The 19,014-nt window shown below is 43.6% G+C and overlaps 1 protein-coding gene across 2 annotated transcripts in view; it reads right to left on the reverse strand.

Moving 5' to 3' along the window:
- Positions 1-7,517, reverse strand: part of LOC126248815 (putative uncharacterized protein DDB_G0271606) — a 30,039-nt gene extending 22,522 nt beyond the window's left edge. For both annotated transcript variants that reach the window (XM_049950224.1, XM_049950223.1), the window contains exon 1: positions 7,405-7,517. In XM_049950224.1, coding sequence (XP_049806181.1) covers positions 7,405-7,407 — 3 coding nt within the window. In that variant the 5' untranslated portion in view covers positions 7,408-7,517. The remainder of the gene's footprint in view (positions 1-7,404) is intronic.
- Positions 7,518-19,014: the final 11,497 nt, after the last annotated feature.

The raw sequence follows: 19,014 nt of genomic DNA on the forward strand, positions 1-19,014 counted from the left end.
AGTAATGACAAGCTAGTTGTTGTACAATGGAAAGACAGCAATCGGGTTCTAATGGTATGGCCATGTTCTGAAATTCACACAGAACACAAAGACGGAATGATGGACCAAAAAGGAAGAAAATCTATATTTAGCTAACAAGTCCTTCTGCTTACGCAGATATAACCTGTCAGTGAGCGGGGTGATCACCTTTGATCAACAAATGGTGTGTTACCTTACTTGATTTAGGACAAGGAAATAGATTTTGAAGGTCACTCTCCATTTTCTCGACTTAGCTGCAGTGAGCAAGCTGGCCGCTGTGACAGATCGGTTTTAGGCGCTTCGGTCCGGAACCGCGCTGCTACTACGGTCGCAGGTGCGAATCCTTCTTATGTAATAGAACCCAGTACGTTGTCCTCGATGGTGAGTGTTCATCGGAGGTGAGGGTATCATCTGGAGTGCCCCAGGGAAGTGTGGTAGGTCCGCTGTTGTTTTCTATCTACATAAATGACCTTTTGGATAGGGTGGATAACAATGTGTGGCTGTTTGCTCATGATGCTGTGGTGTACGGGAAGGTGTCGTCGTTGAGTGACTGTAGGAGGATACAAGATGACTTGGAAAGGATTTGTGATTGGTGTAAAGAATGGCAGCTAACTCTAAATATAGATAAATGTAAATTAATGCAGATGAATTAGTAGTGTAGCGCTTGACACAGTCACATCGATTAAATATTTGGGCGTAACATTGCAGAGCGATATGAAGTGGGACAAGCATGTAATGGCACTTGTGGGGAAGGCGGATAGTCGTCTTCGGTTCATTGGTAGAATTTTGGGAATATGTGGTTCATCTGTAAAGGAGACCGCTTATAAAACACTAATACGACCTGTTTTTGAGTACTGCTCGAGCGTTTGGGATCCCTATCAGGTCGGATTGAGGGAGGACATAGAAGCAAATCAGAGGCGGGCTGCTAGATTTGTTACTGGTAGGTTTGATCGTCACGCGAGTGTTACGGAAATGCTTCAGGAACTCGGGTGGGAGTCTCTAGAGGAAAGGAGGCGTTCTTTTCGTGAATCGCTACTGATGAAATTTAGATAATCAGCATTTGAGGCGCCGGCCGCGGTGGTCTAGCGGTTCTGGCGCTGCAGTCCGGAACCGCGGGACTGCTACGGTCGCAGGTTCGAATCCTGCCTCGGGCATGGGTGTGTGTGATGTCCTTAGGTTAGTTAGGTTTAAGTAGTTCTAAGTTCTAGGGGACTTATGACCTAAGATGTTGAGTCCCATAGTGCTCAGAGCCATTTGAATCATTTTTAGCATTTGAGGCTGACTGCAGTACAATTTTACTGCCGCCAACTTACATTTCGCGGAAAGACCACAAAGATAAAATAAGAGAGATTAGGGCTCGTACAGAGGCATATAGGCAGTCATTTTTCCCTCGTTCTGTTTGGGAGTGGAACAGGGAGAGAAGATGCTAGTTGTGGTACGAGGTACCCTCCGCCACGCATCGTATGGTGGATTGCGGACTATGTATGTAGATGTAGATGTAGATGCCTCGGGCATGGATGTGTGTGATGTCCTTAGGTTAGTTAGGTTTAAGCAGTTCTAAGTCTAGGGGACTGATGCCCTCAGATGTTAAGTCCCGTAGTGCTTAGAACCATTTGAACGATTTTTTGCACTGAGCAGCTGGATGGAATACAGAATAGCCACGAAACGAAATAGTGTTGATCAGAAAGGTTTAAGAACCTGATGAAATTTCGACTGGAAATGGCATCTCCCACGAATAAATGACCTGAGGTACACGAGCCAGAGGATGGAACTGAGCCTGAGGGACGTAAACTGCAATCCTGTTGCCCATACTTCTTGCGACGACAAGGGGTTTGAGGGTTATGATCATCTGCCATTCGGTGACGATCAGACTTCTCCACGTATGTGTAGATTAACTCGATGTAATAGTAGAACGGAAATTCGGAGCGAAAAATGGCATGTATATTTATGTCTTTTTAAGCACAACAGTTATTTCAAGAAGTTTTACACACAGAGGTAACAGGCTCATGGTCTGTTGGATTATTGTTGGTGATTTTTAAGTGATTGTTTTCCAATGCTTTAACTGACTCTTTAAATTTATATTCTAGTTTACGTCTGAATGAATAATAATGTTTAATATAGTTTCACACATATAAATAATGATATCTTTGTCTGCTTCACTATTACTAATGATTTCTCAGCGATTGCTAACCTATGACTTTCATTAATTATTTTAATTTATATTCTGTTCTCTGCTTAAATTGTATGAGGACGTGATAAATATGCAGCTGATCTTTCAATCACAGTCCTACGTACTTGACAAGCATACAGCATGTGTTTTATAAATAAACCGTAACCCGCAAAACGTGTGAGTCCCTTTCTCATAAACTTAAATGAAAAAGATTTTTTTTATAATTTTCCTGGCCTAGCTGTACTCTGTAAGTCAAATTAAAACCAAAAAAAGGTCAGGGCTGAACGGGGTCTACCAGCATCATCTGCAACTTCACTGGCTGTGATTCGTCAATTGTTCGTAATCATTTCTTTCACTTTTTCACGATTTCACAGGTTAATGATGCCCTGGGGATCCAGGGCTCTCGTCATATTCGACGTCTTCACGGCCAATTTCGAAACGCTTATACCTCTCGTAAACACTTGTTTTACTCGTAGAACACTCATCAAAAGCTATAGTTAACCTTTCTAAAACTTATCTGTTGATCCATTGTGGATACGGGACAGCGGCTGGTCAAATATTTATCAGAGAAAATCGCCAAACAGTCGTGCGTTTTGACAAGTTATTTTATTGAGACAAGCAGTTTCGGCATCTCAATAATGCCATCTTCAGGCCCCACATGCATGTCATGTATAGACAATCAGATACTTGCATACTGGAGCCATCACTATCTGGATACCGTGAATTCGTTATTCGAGTGTTTTCTTCGAAGATTTGATAACGACTTATTGTTGTTGTCAAGTTAAGAGGGGGCGTAGACAGCGGTAAAAACATAAACAGTGACCTGTGATCCCCTCCAGAACCGAACCCTGGATCCATCGCTGTTTTCAAGCCTTTAGGATCACTAATAAAGCCAGTCTGAACTTACAGTACTGCCTATCATTTGAAGGCATCAATCTATCGATTCTACAACTCACAAGGAATTAAAAAAATTCAGTGACACAGTTAATAGCACATAAATAAATACTGTGGCCTCTTAATTAACAAACGATCATTTCTTGTAGACACCTTGGACAGTCCGCGTTGATATGCCAACAAATCGGCCAGTTTCATTAATGACATGGTCGTGCGTACATCCAGCCACGATAGGAATACGAAATAGCATGCATGTCTGAAGGAAAGCTGCATCGTAATTCTTAATAACACAGACACTGCTACTCGTATTTATTCGCCAGTACCAGGCCCTCGATTCTCAACAAATTTGTCATTCCTAGAGGGGAATATACGTAACGTACCAGTGCAGATTGTGACACATGGACGACGACATGGAAGTTTAGGTCTGGCCGTGATTCGTGCACGGATATCCGAAGCAGTTAAGGCGACCGCTCGCTTAAAGCGGGAAATTCGTGTTGGAAAAATTTTCATTGTCGTCAATCCAGTATACAGCCGATGGTGGTTCATAATCGCAATTGCGAATACATCTCCCGTACAACGACGATCGCTCCAGTTGCTGCACTGATTCATAGAGGCGAGTGGCACATCCACTGTACTGGAGTGTCCTGACTGAGGCTCGCTGCACTGGGGGTGACCAATGGTTTGTCCTGTGAGCTTCGCTCCTAGCTGACTTTTTCTCGACGATTAAACCGTCTCCAAAATTGTATCACTATTTAACTCGCGTATGACGTTATAACTACCTGCATCATTTTGCTCTCTTTATGTGTGTACAAATACGCAGATTCACAGTCTAAAAATCTGTGTTTTAGCTCTGCTTATAACTTTGATTGCCATTAAAGTTCCAATTTCGATCAATAAAAGGCTGAGTGATGGTTACGGCAACTAGGTTTAGTTAGTTGGTTAATTCCACGTTCCAAAGATCATCCCTAATCTTACTTCCTACCCTTCTCCATACGAGTATATGCTGGTCGTTTAATATTACGAAATAGATCAGTGGCTTCAGCTGAATAGAAATGAGCTTGTAGCTCGTTTACAGTACCCTTTATTAGAAAGACATACTTAAATGTAAGAAAGGCCGGCCGCTGGTGGCCGAGCGGTTCTGGCGCTACAGTCTGGAACCGCGCGACCGCTACGGTCGCAGGTTCGAATCCTGCCTCGGGCATGGATGTGTGTGTTGTCCTTAGGTTAGTTAGGTTTAAGTAGTTCTAAGTTCTAGGGGACTTATGACCTCAGCAGTTGAGTCCCATAGTGCTCAGAGCCATTTGAACCATTTAAATGTAAGAAAAAATAAACTTCTTTGTCTTCTGTATTACACGAGCAAATAGTTTTTAATTAAAAAATCGTTTATAGAAGAAGAAACAATATTAAATTTAAAATTAGCTTCTCTGCCCGTTGGGAATTTTATATTATTAAATAAGTGATAGAAAAAACTTTAATAATGAGTGAGGGGGGGGGGGAGGGTGGAGATTTCTGTCTCCCAGCATTGCAACTCTGGGTTCCGATTTTCGCTTATAATGTTGCACCATGCGTGAACGGCCTCGCGGCGCTTTCGACGATATACATCAAGCCATTTATATGTGGAACAGCAACAGACCTATAATACTCTTTTGCGGTGCTCCAGAACTTACTTTCACAGCCGACGATTTACACCGGCATCCAAACAGAGCGTGCTGAGTTCCGCAAGATCGCTGTTTGCGAAGTCTGTGTTAAGTCGTACAGGGGAATTTTCGCTGTGCAAAAGTGTCATAATACGCATGTATAAAACGTGTTCCATAATTGCTGGGATATAGGCCTACGGTAGATGCGGGCCTCTACCCGACGGCCCTTTGTGGAAATGCGGATGTTTTGCGCAGGGGTATCACAAATAGTTTTACAAACTTCAGAAGCGGATTACTCACACCAGGAACAGGAATTAAGGCGGGAAATCCAAACCTATGTCCAAAATCCTTCGTTTTTCAGTTGTTAATGAAAGAAAAGACACGATAAACAGAAGTAAAGTTTGGTTGACTCAGCTGCCAATTGTGTGGAAACGCGTTTTGACACACCCATGCTGCTCTGAGTCCATTAAAATTCTCGTGACCGTTAATAAAAATCATATCTGTGTGCTAACGAAACGAAAATCCTGCCATTTTTCAGCGATGTATTTACAACTAGCCTTTTTTTGAAGTGAGAAAGAAGCCTCCAAAGTTTTTGAAAATATCTTTAATGCACCCCATGCAACCCAATAATTCATTTGTGTAAAGTTTTAGAAGTGGCATGGATGAGAATGAGTCGAATGCTTCTAACAGCCTGTGTTTCCACACTGAATCTAACGTGTCCCAAGTTCTGCCAGTACTCAGAACGTAGTGCAACAACGATGTAAATGCAAATGTATCTCTAAGAGCGATAAATCACACTTTCTTCGCATGTTACATGCTGATACATTAATTTTGAATGTGATAATAAAGTGTTTAAAAATATAACGGGCAGTCAGATGAAAACGAGACAGATGGAAAACAGAAAGTAAACTGTTTGTTATTTGAAAAGTAATCGCCATAAATGCTACTACCTTTATCCCACTGTAAGACAAGACGGTTAATGCCCACATAGAAAAACTTTTGCGGTTGCCTACGGAACCACGATTGTATCTATGTGCATCTCTTCGACCGAAGCAGATCGACTTCCACGATGTCTTTCTTCAGAGCTCCAAAATTATGAAAATCGCGTGGGGAGATGTCGGGATTGTATGAAGGATGTGTAAGCGCTTCCCAGCGAAACTTCTACAGTGTAGTCCAATCAACTTGCCGGAAAAATACCCACCCACATGTTGCCAAAGTTGCACACATGGATACAATCGTGGTTCCGTAGGCAACCGCTAACAATTTTCTATGAAAGCATTAACCGTCTGTCTCACAGTGGGATAAATGTAATAGCATTTATGGCGATTACTTTTCAAATAATAAACAATTTACTTCCTTTTTTTCATCTGTCTCGTTTTCATTTGACAGAATGTTATAGTTCTGATAAAAACGTTAAACGAACAAAGACAGTCTCTGGTGACTACACCCGCTCCAAAACATTGGAGGAGGGGGGCTCAGTTCACCGTCCCGTCATCCAGATATAATTTTTCCAACAGCGGATTGCTTGATACTCTGCAGTACCGTTGCTTGCAGAATGTAAATGAATATGCAGATGTTTAACGCCATATTCTTCACGGGGAAGCTCAAAAAAAAAAAAAAAAAAAAAAAAAAAAGGCTCTGAGCACTATGGGACTTAACTGCTGTGGTCATCAGTCCCCTAGAACTTAGAACTACTTAAACCTAACTAACCTAAGGACATCACACGCAGCCATGCCCGAGGGAGGATTCGAACCTGCGACCGTAGCGGATGCGCGGTTCCAGACTGTAGCGCCTAGAACCGCTCGGCCACTTCGGCCGGCCGCGGAAGCTCAGGGCGAGTTAAATCTTGATGAGGCGTCAAAGTGATGCAAAGACTGGAAATTTGCCTTAAATGTTCGGAAATTGTGCAAGTCACAAAACGACAGAGTGTAGTATCCTACGAATATAATGTCAGCGAGTAGCAACTGGAATCAGTCAACTAGTACAAATTCCTGGATATGGATATGAAATGGGACGATCACATAGGCTCAGCTATATGTAAGGCAGCCAGCAGACTTTGGTTCTTTAGCAGCATTATAGGATAATGCAATCAGTCTAAAAAGTACACTGCTAACAAAACACTCATGAGACCCGTCCTAGAATATCGCTCAAGTGTGTGGGATCCGTATCACGTAGGAATAACAAGGATCAAAAGGCCAGCACCAATGCGCGTAGGTTTCTTCGACCCGGGGGAGATGTTGAGAAACTTGAATTAGCAGGTGCTTGAAACAGATGCAAACTATACCGTGAAAGATTACACCATTATAACAAGCACAGAGGTGTTTAAGCAATCATTCTTCCCGCTCTCCGTACGCGAATGAAACGAAAAGAAGCCATAAGAAGTGGTTCAGTGGGAAGCACGCTCTATCGTGCATTTTACAGTGATTTTAAGAGTGAAGAAGTAGATACAGATTTAGAAATTGTACTGGCCTCTGGACAGGAATCTAGCAGCTGTTTTATACAAAAAATCAACCCATAAGATGCCGACAAGTCCGAAGACAATTATCGATTCAGTGTCTCCAGCAGAACCTCAGTACCCATCCACAAAGCACACGAGAAGCTCTCTCAGAGCTATCCCTCTATCGATCGCCTACTGCCGGAGCACCAATACTACTTCTCAACAAAACAGAGGTGACCGTAACTCACCATTTGAGTCTGGAGATGTTCGGCGGCTGCTAATCACTTGCAGACTTGTCCGCTGGTGGCTCGGCGTCTTCTTTTATCCGACGCTTTGGTACTTCCCTCTGATAACTCCGGACTGACCTTCGTCTATACTGAGAAGAGATGTGACGAAATCTCGCAGACGGGAGTGGGAACCAGCGCCGGGTCCCGAGCGTCATTGATCTCGATTCCTTGCGTCCGAAGTCTAAACACGGGTCATCCGTGTCACAGGCCAGAATTCCCACTCCGTCATGTATTTACTGCGGCGGAGGCTGTTATTTACCGTTGCAGCGCGACTATTACTAATTTCTTGCCTCTTTCAGTTCCGACATCGGTGCACATGTGCCGTGGAGCAACTGGATGAGACATTCTTTTAGTCGATGTTTTCGGGGGGTTTACCATTGCAGTAAGGCGAATTCTGAAGTCATCTGTTCCGATAATTCCCTAAATGAGAGAGATAATAAAATATTAAGTTATCCACGACACTGCTGGTTAAACTCAGTGGATGTAATTTAATTACTTGGAGAAATACAGCTACCAAACACTTTTATTTAACTTTTCTTAGATTAATACTAGTTCGTAGTGACATATGTTACTGTCCTCCTTTCCAATGTGACAATTTAGGAACTGCATATTATGTATATCATTCTGATTCTCGATTTATTCATTCCAAAATCATATTGCCGTATATCAGTCTAATGCTATAGGTAAATTATGTTATTTTACTTGCTACGTATTCTTGCCAATAGATCATTGTCCTGTCTACGCTACCTAGTTGTCATTGCTCCCCTAGTGTAGACAAACATCAAAATTCTGCCTTAGAGATAACCAACAAGGGAACATTCCCAAATGTTAATAAACGACCTTGATGAAACTTGGCGGATGTGTAGAGAGGGCAAAATAGTGCAGTATGTATTTTTTGTGACCAATACCACTTTTAAGACAAAAAAAAAACACCCCAAAAGGTAATTTGGCATTTTAGTTTTAGAGGGAATATCTTCGAAATGATGATGCATAAAATTTTTATATAAAAGTTGATATGTTATTAATTTTCTTGAAAACTATATAATCAACTTTTGTAATAACTTGAAGTTACCAAAATACCCCCACCATCAATTAATTTTGAAAAATGAAAACTTTTGTTAGAACATAAATTAATGAAGCTTTCAAGCCGCATAAATCCCTGTGTAACAAAGCAGATTTCTGAAATACTGTTCTTGGAAAATAAGCTGTACATAATGCGCTGTCAGAGTATTTTCAACATACTAAATAAATACATAAACACATTACTAATCTAATCTTAACTCTTTATTATGAAAGGAACTAATTACAATGAAGATAATCTGTAAAAAATGTATAACGTTTTTTACACTATGCACATAAAATAAATGAAATTTCTTCATGCAGTATACACGACGGAGAAGACAATATAAAACAAAATTCAGCAGGGCTTAAAATTGTCACGGGTAATCCTCTAAACATCCTGTTTTGTATGACATATTTCAGTACATTAGTAATCCTTGGCAAGGAGAATTGATTATGTACTAATGACTGCAGTTTGATTATATTGTTTCTCAAGTGGAGATTGACATCATAATCATCCGACCGAGCTAGATCTGAAAGTCTCCGCACAAAGTTCTTCCAACATCGAAAGCTGTATACGTCCCATGGCAGTACCTGTGCCGTCGAGCCATTTGGAGACACCGGATGAGCAAGTTCCTTGTCCTTCGATTCAAAATGGTTCAAAGGGCTCTGAGCACTATGGGACTTAACATCTGAGGTCATCAGTCTCCTAGAACGTAGAACTACTTAAGCCTACCTAATCTAAGGATATCACACACATCCATGCCCGAGGCAGGATTCGAACCTGCGACAGTAGCGGTCGCGCGGTTCCAGACTGAAGCGCCTAGAACCGCTCGGCCACAGCGGCCGGCCCTTGTCCTTAGGTACGATGCTCTAAACCGTTCTTTCACACTGACTGACGCAAGAATCTAACAATAATACAGATCTTTCTTTCTCACTGGGAAAGAAAACATCTTTCAAATACACTGCTGGCCACCGTAAATGCAACACCAAGAAAGACAAGAGGTAGCACAACAAGATTTATTTTGTAGATAACATGTTGACCAAGTATCAAACGATTACGTTTACAGACGTCTGTGACATGTGGTTCCTGTCAGAATCAGTAGCCAGAGTAACCGCCATTGTTGGAGATCACCGCTGCCACACGTCTCGGCATTGAGTCAAAGAGACGTTGGATGTGTTCCTGGGGTACAGCAGCCCAAGCAGCTTCCACACGTTGCCAAAGATCATCTGGTGTGGCAGCTGGGGATGTAATCTGGGTCACTCGTTGAGCAACCATTGACCACATGTTTTCTATCGGCGAAAGATCCGGAGAGCGAGCCGGCCAGGGAAGCAATTCAATCTGGTTATTGACGAAGAACCTTTGGACAATGCGTGCCACGTGTGGTCACGCATTATCCTGTTGAAATATGGCTGTGGCCGAGCCCTGAAGGTAAGGGAGGACAACTGGTTCCAGCACCTCGGATATGTAGCGCCGGCTATTTAAAGTACCGGCAATGCGTACTAGAGGCGTGCGAGAGTAATATCGAATACCGCCCCATACCATAATACCCGGTGCAAGACGAGTGTGGCGGTGCATAATGCAGCTGTCCAGCATCCTCTCTCCACGGTGTCTCCACACTCGAATCCGACCATCGTGGTGCTGCAGACAGAAGCGTGCCTCGTCAGTAAAGACAACGCCATTCCATTCTGCCGTCCACAACCGTCTGTCATCACACCATTGGCGACGGAGACGTCTGTGGTTCTGCGTCAGTGGTAGACGAAGCAATGGACGTCTTGCGGACAGACCACTCTGCTGTAAACGGCGTCGAATGGTACGCGCAGACACTGGATGATGCGTTACAGACGGAATGTGCTGTGCTATGGTTCGGGATGTCACTGAGCGATCCGTCACTGCCATGCGCACAATTTGCCTATCAGCACGTGCAGTGGTGCACCGAGGTGAATGCGATCGACCACGTCGGTCCGTCGTACCCTCCTGCATCCAACGGTCACATATCCGCATTACAGTTGTTTGGTTTCGTCCAACACGACTAGCGATTTCTCTGTATGATAATCCACAATCTCGGTAAGCCACTATCCTTCCTCTGTCGAACTGGCCGGCCGAAGTGGCCGCGCGGTTCTGGCGCTGCAGTCTGGAACCGCGAGACCGCTACGGTCGCAGGTTCGAATCCTGCCTCGGGCATGGATGTGTGTGATGTCGTTCGGTTAGTTAGGTTTAACTAGTTCTAAGTTCTAAGGGACTAATGACCTCAGCAGTTGAGTCCCATAGTGCTCAGAGCCATTTGAACCATTTGAACCTCTGTCGAACTCGGATACTTGATCAAAAGATGTTCGCTGTTGTCTACGAGGCATAACTGATCGTCTTGTGAAACAACCACAAGATAAACACACGTGCCGAACGTACACTCGTCGAAATCGCCAAGCCTTAAATGGCGCTATAAGGTGGCGCCACAGGCGCGCGTGATGTGCGTCTGCGCTGAAATTCTTATCAGTTGCATATCTCATCGCTGCAAACCCATGGTGTAAATTTCACTTGATTCGGATGCTTCCTTCAGGGTGTTGCATTTACGGTGGCCAGCAGTGTATCTCTTGACCAGGTCAGACGTTTGTTGACCAGATTTACATGCTGTTACGAGGGTATTTGGAATTTCAAACAGAGATTTGCAAGGCGGCTGGCCCTCTGGTCTCTTCATACACTTATTAAGGACCATCAGACCAGCCTACCTTGTATTTCTAAAATCTGAATTTGCATACATGCAAATTAACGTCATGCCGTTACCAGATTACACTGTCTTGCAAAGCAGGCAATCAGATGCTTTGTACCGGTATGTACATGATCGGGAGTAGGATGCATGCATATCATAACTGTGTTCATTTCACGCAGGAGACGAGCGGGAAATTTTGGGCTATGATTAGGATAACCGCTCACAATAACAGCGAACGGTCAGAAGGAAAGGGGAGCATTCGGTCACTGGGAATCGCGGACAGGGTCCCGCCCCACCGCTGGCGGATTTCTCTTTTGATGTCGGACTAGAGCGACGGACTCTCGCTATTTTTACAGTGGCTGGGGACAGTTTTCTCGAAAAAGCCTCATGTTTTGGGCAGGAACACGCCAGCCCAACGCTACTGTAGTGCTATTGTTTGGGACGTTTCGGATAGCCGACAGAACGGTGCCGCACATAGCAACCCGATTATTATATTCCGATAGCACCCCTCATCGGAGAGCTTCCAGCGCCAAGTCCTGGCAGAGGCTATGATAGGCTGCTCGACTGTTACGTCAGCACACATTTGCCGTCATCATTAGGAATTGACGGGAAGGGACGGCATTGGCGCCTAGGTTGACATTGCATGATAGTAGGAGTCTAGACGAATTTTTTGTAAGGCCGTAATTGGCAAAAGCTTTGTTTATTGGCGACGACAGGCCGAGTACTGATATAGGGGAACGGTCACTCTGAGCGCGGGCCGGGAGGGAATCTGAGAATCGGGTCCTGGCAGCTGCAGGAATCGGTCGCGTATTTTTCCAACCTTGCTGCAGAGTAATTTCATCCACAGTTTCACTTGCCCAGCCCGTCGGACAATACTTTGTTTTTTCGCGCTCTCCATGGTGGAGTCCATCTCCATGCAGTGGAGCCGACCACGAGAAGCAGCCGTCATCAGCACGCCGCCTTGCGCCTTGCTGTCGGTAATATACGTAGCTCCAGCCTGTAGGGTTTCAGTTGATTTTTCAGCTGAACAAAACTCGAATTGAGGTTTCTCAGCGGTGGCATCTGTAGAACCACATTGCCTTCTTAGGTGATGTTGTGGTACTGCATCCGATTACCCATTTGTTTATCGACATTATATATTTCGCCTCTTGTGTTTGCTCTCCCTTCTCATAGTAGAGAAGCACACTAGATTCCATGCAGTGTCACTTTACTAGGTTCTTGCCAAAACTGATTTGTATATAAGTACAACATAACTTCTGCACAATTTCAGTGCAGTAATGTGTTCATTGAAAATTTGTGTGTGTGTGTGTTAGTATAATCTAACTTCTGCACCATTTCAGTGCAGTAATGTGTTCATTGTAAATAAGTATTACAGTAGTTGTATTACCTTATAAATAAATAAAAAACTTTTTTATTTTAAATTCAGTGCATTAGTATTTGTAAAATTACTCTTAGTGTTCATTAAAAAATGACGATCATTCCACTTGGGACCTGTGGAATGGTACATTAGCTTATTTGTTTTAATTGTAAATATTTGTCATGTATTGTTGTTTTTCTGACATGTTCCACATCCTGGAGGACCTCCTCACTACGGATCAATTGGAATGAAAGTAAATCTAATCTAATCAAAAAAAAAAGTGTTTGGTTTACGTTAATGTAAATGATTTCACAATTTTGTGTTCCACTTAAAGAAAATAAATGTAATTGTAAATTTTTAGGACGGCATTTATCTGTTAAACAGTCACATTCACCAGAATCTTTTCCTATCATCATTTTTGGACGGGAACTTTGATCACCTAATTTAAAGAATGAACTATATGAGAGGCTATCCATCCCATATAGGATTTATATGGTGGCCATTATAAGACTGCGTTATACACCTTGAGCATATTCAATATAAATCCACTTGGGTGTGATTTGCAGCCTGCCGGAGTGGCCGAGCGGTTCTAGGCGCTACAGTCTGGAACCGAGTGACCGCTACGGTCGCAGGTTCGAATTCTGTCTCGGCATGGATGTGTGTGCTGTCCTTAGGTTAGTTAGGTTTAAGTGGTTCTAAGTTCTAGGGGACTGATGACCTCAGAAGTTATGTCCCATAGTGCTCAGAGCCATTTGAACCATTTTTGTGATTTGCATGACATCATGATTCTGACTCCTAACTTTGCATATCAGTTAGGGTCCCACAATAGCAAACGCACGGCTAATTTCCACATTGGTGACTGAAATATTTTTTTTTTTTTAGCTCTGCAGTAGATTTAAGTTGTCGGTGCGTATGTACTAATCCTTATGTTTTCTTTATCTTTTATTTGGCGATTTACCTTCCATGATGACGCAAGGTTTTGTGATTTCTACATCACATCGTAATGAGTGTCGTAAATCAGCCTTGTGAACAGCGTTGTTAACTTGTATACAATTTCTTCTTGGGCATGTGTTATTTCTGGAGTGGAAAGTTTCTTTGAGTATTGTCTCGAGAACAGAATGGTAAATTACTTGATCCGTGCCGGCCACGATGGCCGAGCGGTTCTAGGCGCTTCAGTCCGGAACCACGCGGCTGCTACGGTCGCAGGTTCGAATCCTGCCTCGGGCATGGATGTGTATGATGTCCTTGGGTTAGTTAGGTTTAAGTAGTTCTAAGTCTAGGGGACTGATGACCTCAGATGTTAAGTCCCATAGTGCTTAGAGCCATTTGAACCATTTCAACTTGATCCGCTCTTGCTTCAATTATTGTCGTTGTTGTAATGTCATTCAGTTCTGATTGCTGATAATGAGTAAGGCAAGGTTGTTGCGGGACGCAAATGACGCGAATCATTCACATTCTAATTACATGATGGAGCAATTTGACGGCAGGGACGGCGACTTTCCGGGGGACGAGATGGTGTTCGAGAACACGGAGCAGGAGGGTCCAGATAGCAGTGTTTTTCACCGTTCTGAGGTTGAACGTGAACGGGGAACACCCTCCCCCCCCTCCCCCTCACCCAATTCAGATTATGCGGATTCTGTGTGTGTGTGAATTCCTAAGGGACCAAACTGCTGAGGTCATCGGTCCATAGACTTACACACCACTTAAACTAACTTAAACTATCCTATGCTAAGAACAACACACACACCAATGCCCGAGGGAGGACTCGAACCTCCGGCGGGAGGGGCCGCGCAATCCGTGACGTGGCGCCTCAAACCACGCGGCCACTCCGCGCGGCGTGGATTCCGTTGAGCTACACCATCTTCCGAACATACTGAAGCCATTATGACAATCCAGAACCCGTTGCAAACAGACAACAGGGCACTCAGTCGGTGCCACCATAACAGCGCGCGAGAATCCAGAGTTGCATCCCCTGTCACTGGTAGTGAGTATGTATTACCTATTTCACTCTGACTCCTTGGCATCTCCCTCAGGTCATCCGACATCTCGTTACGTCGATGAATGCCTCTCTGCATCTCCTCCACCTATGGTGGCATTTTGTCCTCGTTAGAATTGTGGAAGAGCCATCCGTTCATCTCACTGTCACCTAAAACCACATATTAATTTGTTTAATAATAAAAAGATGTACACACGCAAAGTTTTTTTTTAGAATATGTACTTACCACTTACATGAGATCTGCGATGGCTCCTTCTTATCCCTAACACATAATTATCCGTTACATCTTCTTATTATCCCAGGAAATCATCTACAACAACAACAAAGAATATGCACCATATTACATATACAATGTTTGTCAAACAGCAATGTATTATGTATACATAGTAATATGAAGAAGAAAAATATATATACTACTTACAATGCTGATGATAGTGCTGTTGCTGGCTTCTAAAGGCCATCTCCCCAATTATATGTTGGTCATATAAAGCGCTCCTTCTTCAGGCCATAAGAGGCCCATCGGTACCATCCGACCGCCGTGTCATCCCCAGCTGAGGATGCGGATAGGACGGCCATGTGGTCAGCACACCACTCTCCCAGTCGTTATGATGGTTTTCTTTGACCGGAGCCGTTACTATTCGGTCGAGTAGCTCCTTAATTGGCATCATGAGGCTGAGTGCACCCAGAAAAATGGCAACAGCGCATGACGGCCCGGATGGTCACCCATCCAAGTGCCAGCCACACCCGACAGCGCTTAACCTTGGTGATCTGACGGGAACGGGTGTATCCACTGCAGCAAGGCCGTTGTCATGTTGGCCGTATACTGAAACAATAAGACGACATGTATTCAATACCACTAAATTGTTAGTGAAAAAGTTAGTCACCGATTTTGATTTTCGAAATCATGTACAACAGCAAAGACTCACTGACTGATCACTGAATAACACCATCTTATTACGTATGTGAAGAAAAATATATGTACTACTTATGATGTTGTTGCTGCTGTTGCTGCTGATGCATCTCAGCATTCATTTTTTCCACAATTTGGTGGATATATGCTAAAACAATAACACGAAATGTATTTCATATGCTACTACGAAATTCTTAGTGGAAGAAAAAGTTGCAGTTTTTGATACGAATAATAATTTACCAGGTAATACCCATTGCCATGGGCGTTAGCTGCCAGTGGCTTTGCCACTGATTGCTTCATTTTTCCAAATAAACTGGTAGCACACATATGAGTATGACAAGGACCTGAGACAATTGGGAACAATAGGAGAATGAGGCCAGGGGTGGAGGGGGTAGAGTTTATGTAGATTCAAGCTCTGCCTGCAAATTTGGCGGAAACCAATCAGATTGCACTATTTGGGGATACCATGGTCGACAAGTTTGGATGGGTCCATTCACTCACTCACACACAGGAATCAGCCATTGGAGAGAGAAGGGTGAGAGAGAAAGAAAGAGAGAGAGAGAGAGAGAGAGAGAGAGAGAGAGAGCATGCTTTTTGACAGGAATTTACTGGGTATAAAATATCAAAGGGTTGCCGCCACCTGACGCTTTTTTTGGGATTAGTGTGACTTACGACATGCACGTTGCATGAGTTGGCAGGTAGTGCAGCAGCTGACATGACAGCGATCACAGGGCCCAAGAGGCCTGCGAGTGTGGGAATATGCAAAGCGGCCAGCCCAGCGAAGCTTTTGGGGTGTAGGTATGCAGTACCCAGCAATCTGTACAAAAGGTTTTTAACAGTTTAATTATGTGCGGTGAGTTATTCTGACAGTAGGCCTTGTGCAATCGGAATAAAAAGAAGGGATCTATTTAATTACTTCTTTTCGATGAATTTTACAAGACTTACCTCTTCCAGTACAGCAGAGAATGATGTGCAAGAGAGATCTAACCCCTGCAAACTGAACTTTATAAATAAACAGTATATCCTTTGCCATGTAATTGAATTTCCTGTGGTGAGATCCTTCCTTTACAGCACAGACCGTCCATTTTCCAGGTTGGGGAGGGGAGGGAGAGGCTGGCGATTTCCCAGAGTGGGAAGGTTTAATTAATTGGCCTACTTAATTAATTAGTCAATTAAATTGGTATCAAAAGTGTGCTTGTATCAGCGAGGAGTGTTTCCAGATGAGGTAGGGGAGGGTGAGGGTGAGGAGGAGGGGGAGAGGAGAGGTGGAGGGTTTCTCAGAAGGATAGATTATCCCAGGTTGTCATAAATTAACCCCAGGGGTCCATAAACAACTTAGCACAACAATAGATTAAGGGGAGGGGAGGGGTCACAAATAAATCAAGTTTGCACCTGAATGTATGCAACCTTCACTAACAAAACGCTCTGGTGAACGCTTTGCCCCACTATTGTCACCAAGCAGTCAACTGATCAGTTTACATATCGGGAATAATTGTCCAGTGCAAACACCCACCAAATTGAATCTCATGCAACACACATGTCCGCTTCTGTTGTTGCTGACCCAGCACTTTGCTAGTCAGTCATCAAAAGAACGCCACTGCCAAAACTGGTGTCCACCATGGCTGTGGACAACAGCCGACAGGCCGGAGCATTCTTTGTAACTAACCACCTGTCACAAGTTAAGCTAATCCACAACTTCTGGTCGACCAGAGCCTCGTCCTCACTCATGCCACTGGCTGCAGTGCACTGCAGGACAAGCAGGCATGGCTTGGACATGTAGTTTTAATTGCGATCGCAACCCGACGTAGCCTCTTCACAGTTTAAAAAATCCACTTCATCCAATCGGAGACAGAAATGCTGTTGACTATACACCTCGAATTTCTCACACGAAATGTGGATTTCTCCCATTTATACGAGTAATATTCGAAGACAGAAGAAACTGGGGCATACACGCATTTTCACTTCGCTAAAGTATCGTTACTTGTGATAATCCTGTAAGAGTATGGCATAGACTATATTTCCTCTAAGTATTCCATCATCAGATAAAAAGAATCTGTTCTGATCAGCTTAATGTCTGTTACGTCCTGCATCAGAGGATTAGAATATTAAACTCAATTTTGGCTCATGACAGATTGTTAAGATCTACTTCTGCCATAGGATGCTTCCTCACTGTCAAACTCTGTTATTGTAACCAAATGGATCATCACATATGAAGTCTCTTAAGGTAACAGCATAGACAAGTTGTAAATATCAGGTTTATACTAAGTATCGCTCTATAAATTCGGTGATATTGCTGATCTTATTACGATGGTCATTTCTACCTGTGTAGTTGGGAAATTGAAATTTCGTTAAGAGATACCGTAGCAACGAATAAACGCCTGATTATGCTCCATCTCCTGAATCATAACTGTGGTTCTCTAGCTCTTGCTTCCACCCGCCCAGTGGCACATCATTGATATCAAGTTAATGGGCTAATTAATTCAATTGATCTTGAGAGTCACTTTACATGGCTAGTAACTGTTTTTCCAGAAGTCGTATTACACTCGCCAGGTAACTCAAATGGGAATCCCTGGAGGGAAGACGATGTCCTTTTGAAGGAACACTATTGGGAACTGACATTTGAAGCTGACCAAAGAAGGATTCCACTGCTGCCAACATATATTTCGCATAAGGACCTTGAAGATAAGATACCAAGAATGAGCTCCCTTCAGGAGGCATATAGGGCGTCTTTTTCCTTCCCTCTATTTGCGAGTGGACTTGGAAAGCGAATGACTAGTAATGGCACATGGTACTCTCCACAACACAGCATATGATGGCTTGTGAAGTGAGCATATAGATGTAAATATATATTAAGTCTACCTACTAAAATGTCTCTCCATCCATCTATAGGCACACAAGTTTCTCATTGCAGTCAGTTTGCGATACAAATGTGAGAGATTGTAATATGTTTGCCCACAACACCTAGAAGAAGCAGCATAGAGTTTACCTCTCAACTCCCCTTGCATCAGAGTATCGAATACCTGCCGTGTTCTCATGAAACTTTCAGTCTTCGATTTATAGCCTTTGAATCAGCATGTTTCCACTAGTAAGAGATGTCCCCCGCCAAGTCACAGACCTTGCTAATTCTCTAGAAATCCCATCACATTCCGACAGCACTGTTCCATTAGATAGAAGGCTGTCGAGTTCTTGACCCATCAGTAACTAGGCAGAGGGCTGTCAACGAGAAAAATAGCACAGTAACGCTCAGCCCCCCCCCCTCCCCCCATGAACCATGGACCTTGCCGTTGGAGGGGAGGCTTGCGTGCCTTAGCGATACAGATGGCCGTACCATAGGTGCAACCACAACAGAGGGGTGTCTGTTGAGAGGCCAGACAAACGTTTGGTTCCTAAAGAGGGGCAGCAGCCTTTTCAGTAGTTGCAGGGGCAACAGTCTGGATGATTGACTGATCTGGCCTTGTAACACTAATCAAAACGGCCTTGCTGTGCTGGTACTGCGAACCGCTGAAAGCAAGGGGAAACTACAGCCGCAATTTTTCCTGAG

Source organism: Schistocerca nitens, chromosome 3 (genome assembly GCF_023898315.1).
Source record: "Schistocerca nitens isolate TAMUIC-IGC-003100 chromosome 3, iqSchNite1.1, whole genome shotgun sequence".
Classification (NCBI taxonomy): Eukaryota; Metazoa; Arthropoda; class Insecta; order Orthoptera; family Acrididae; genus Schistocerca; species Schistocerca nitens.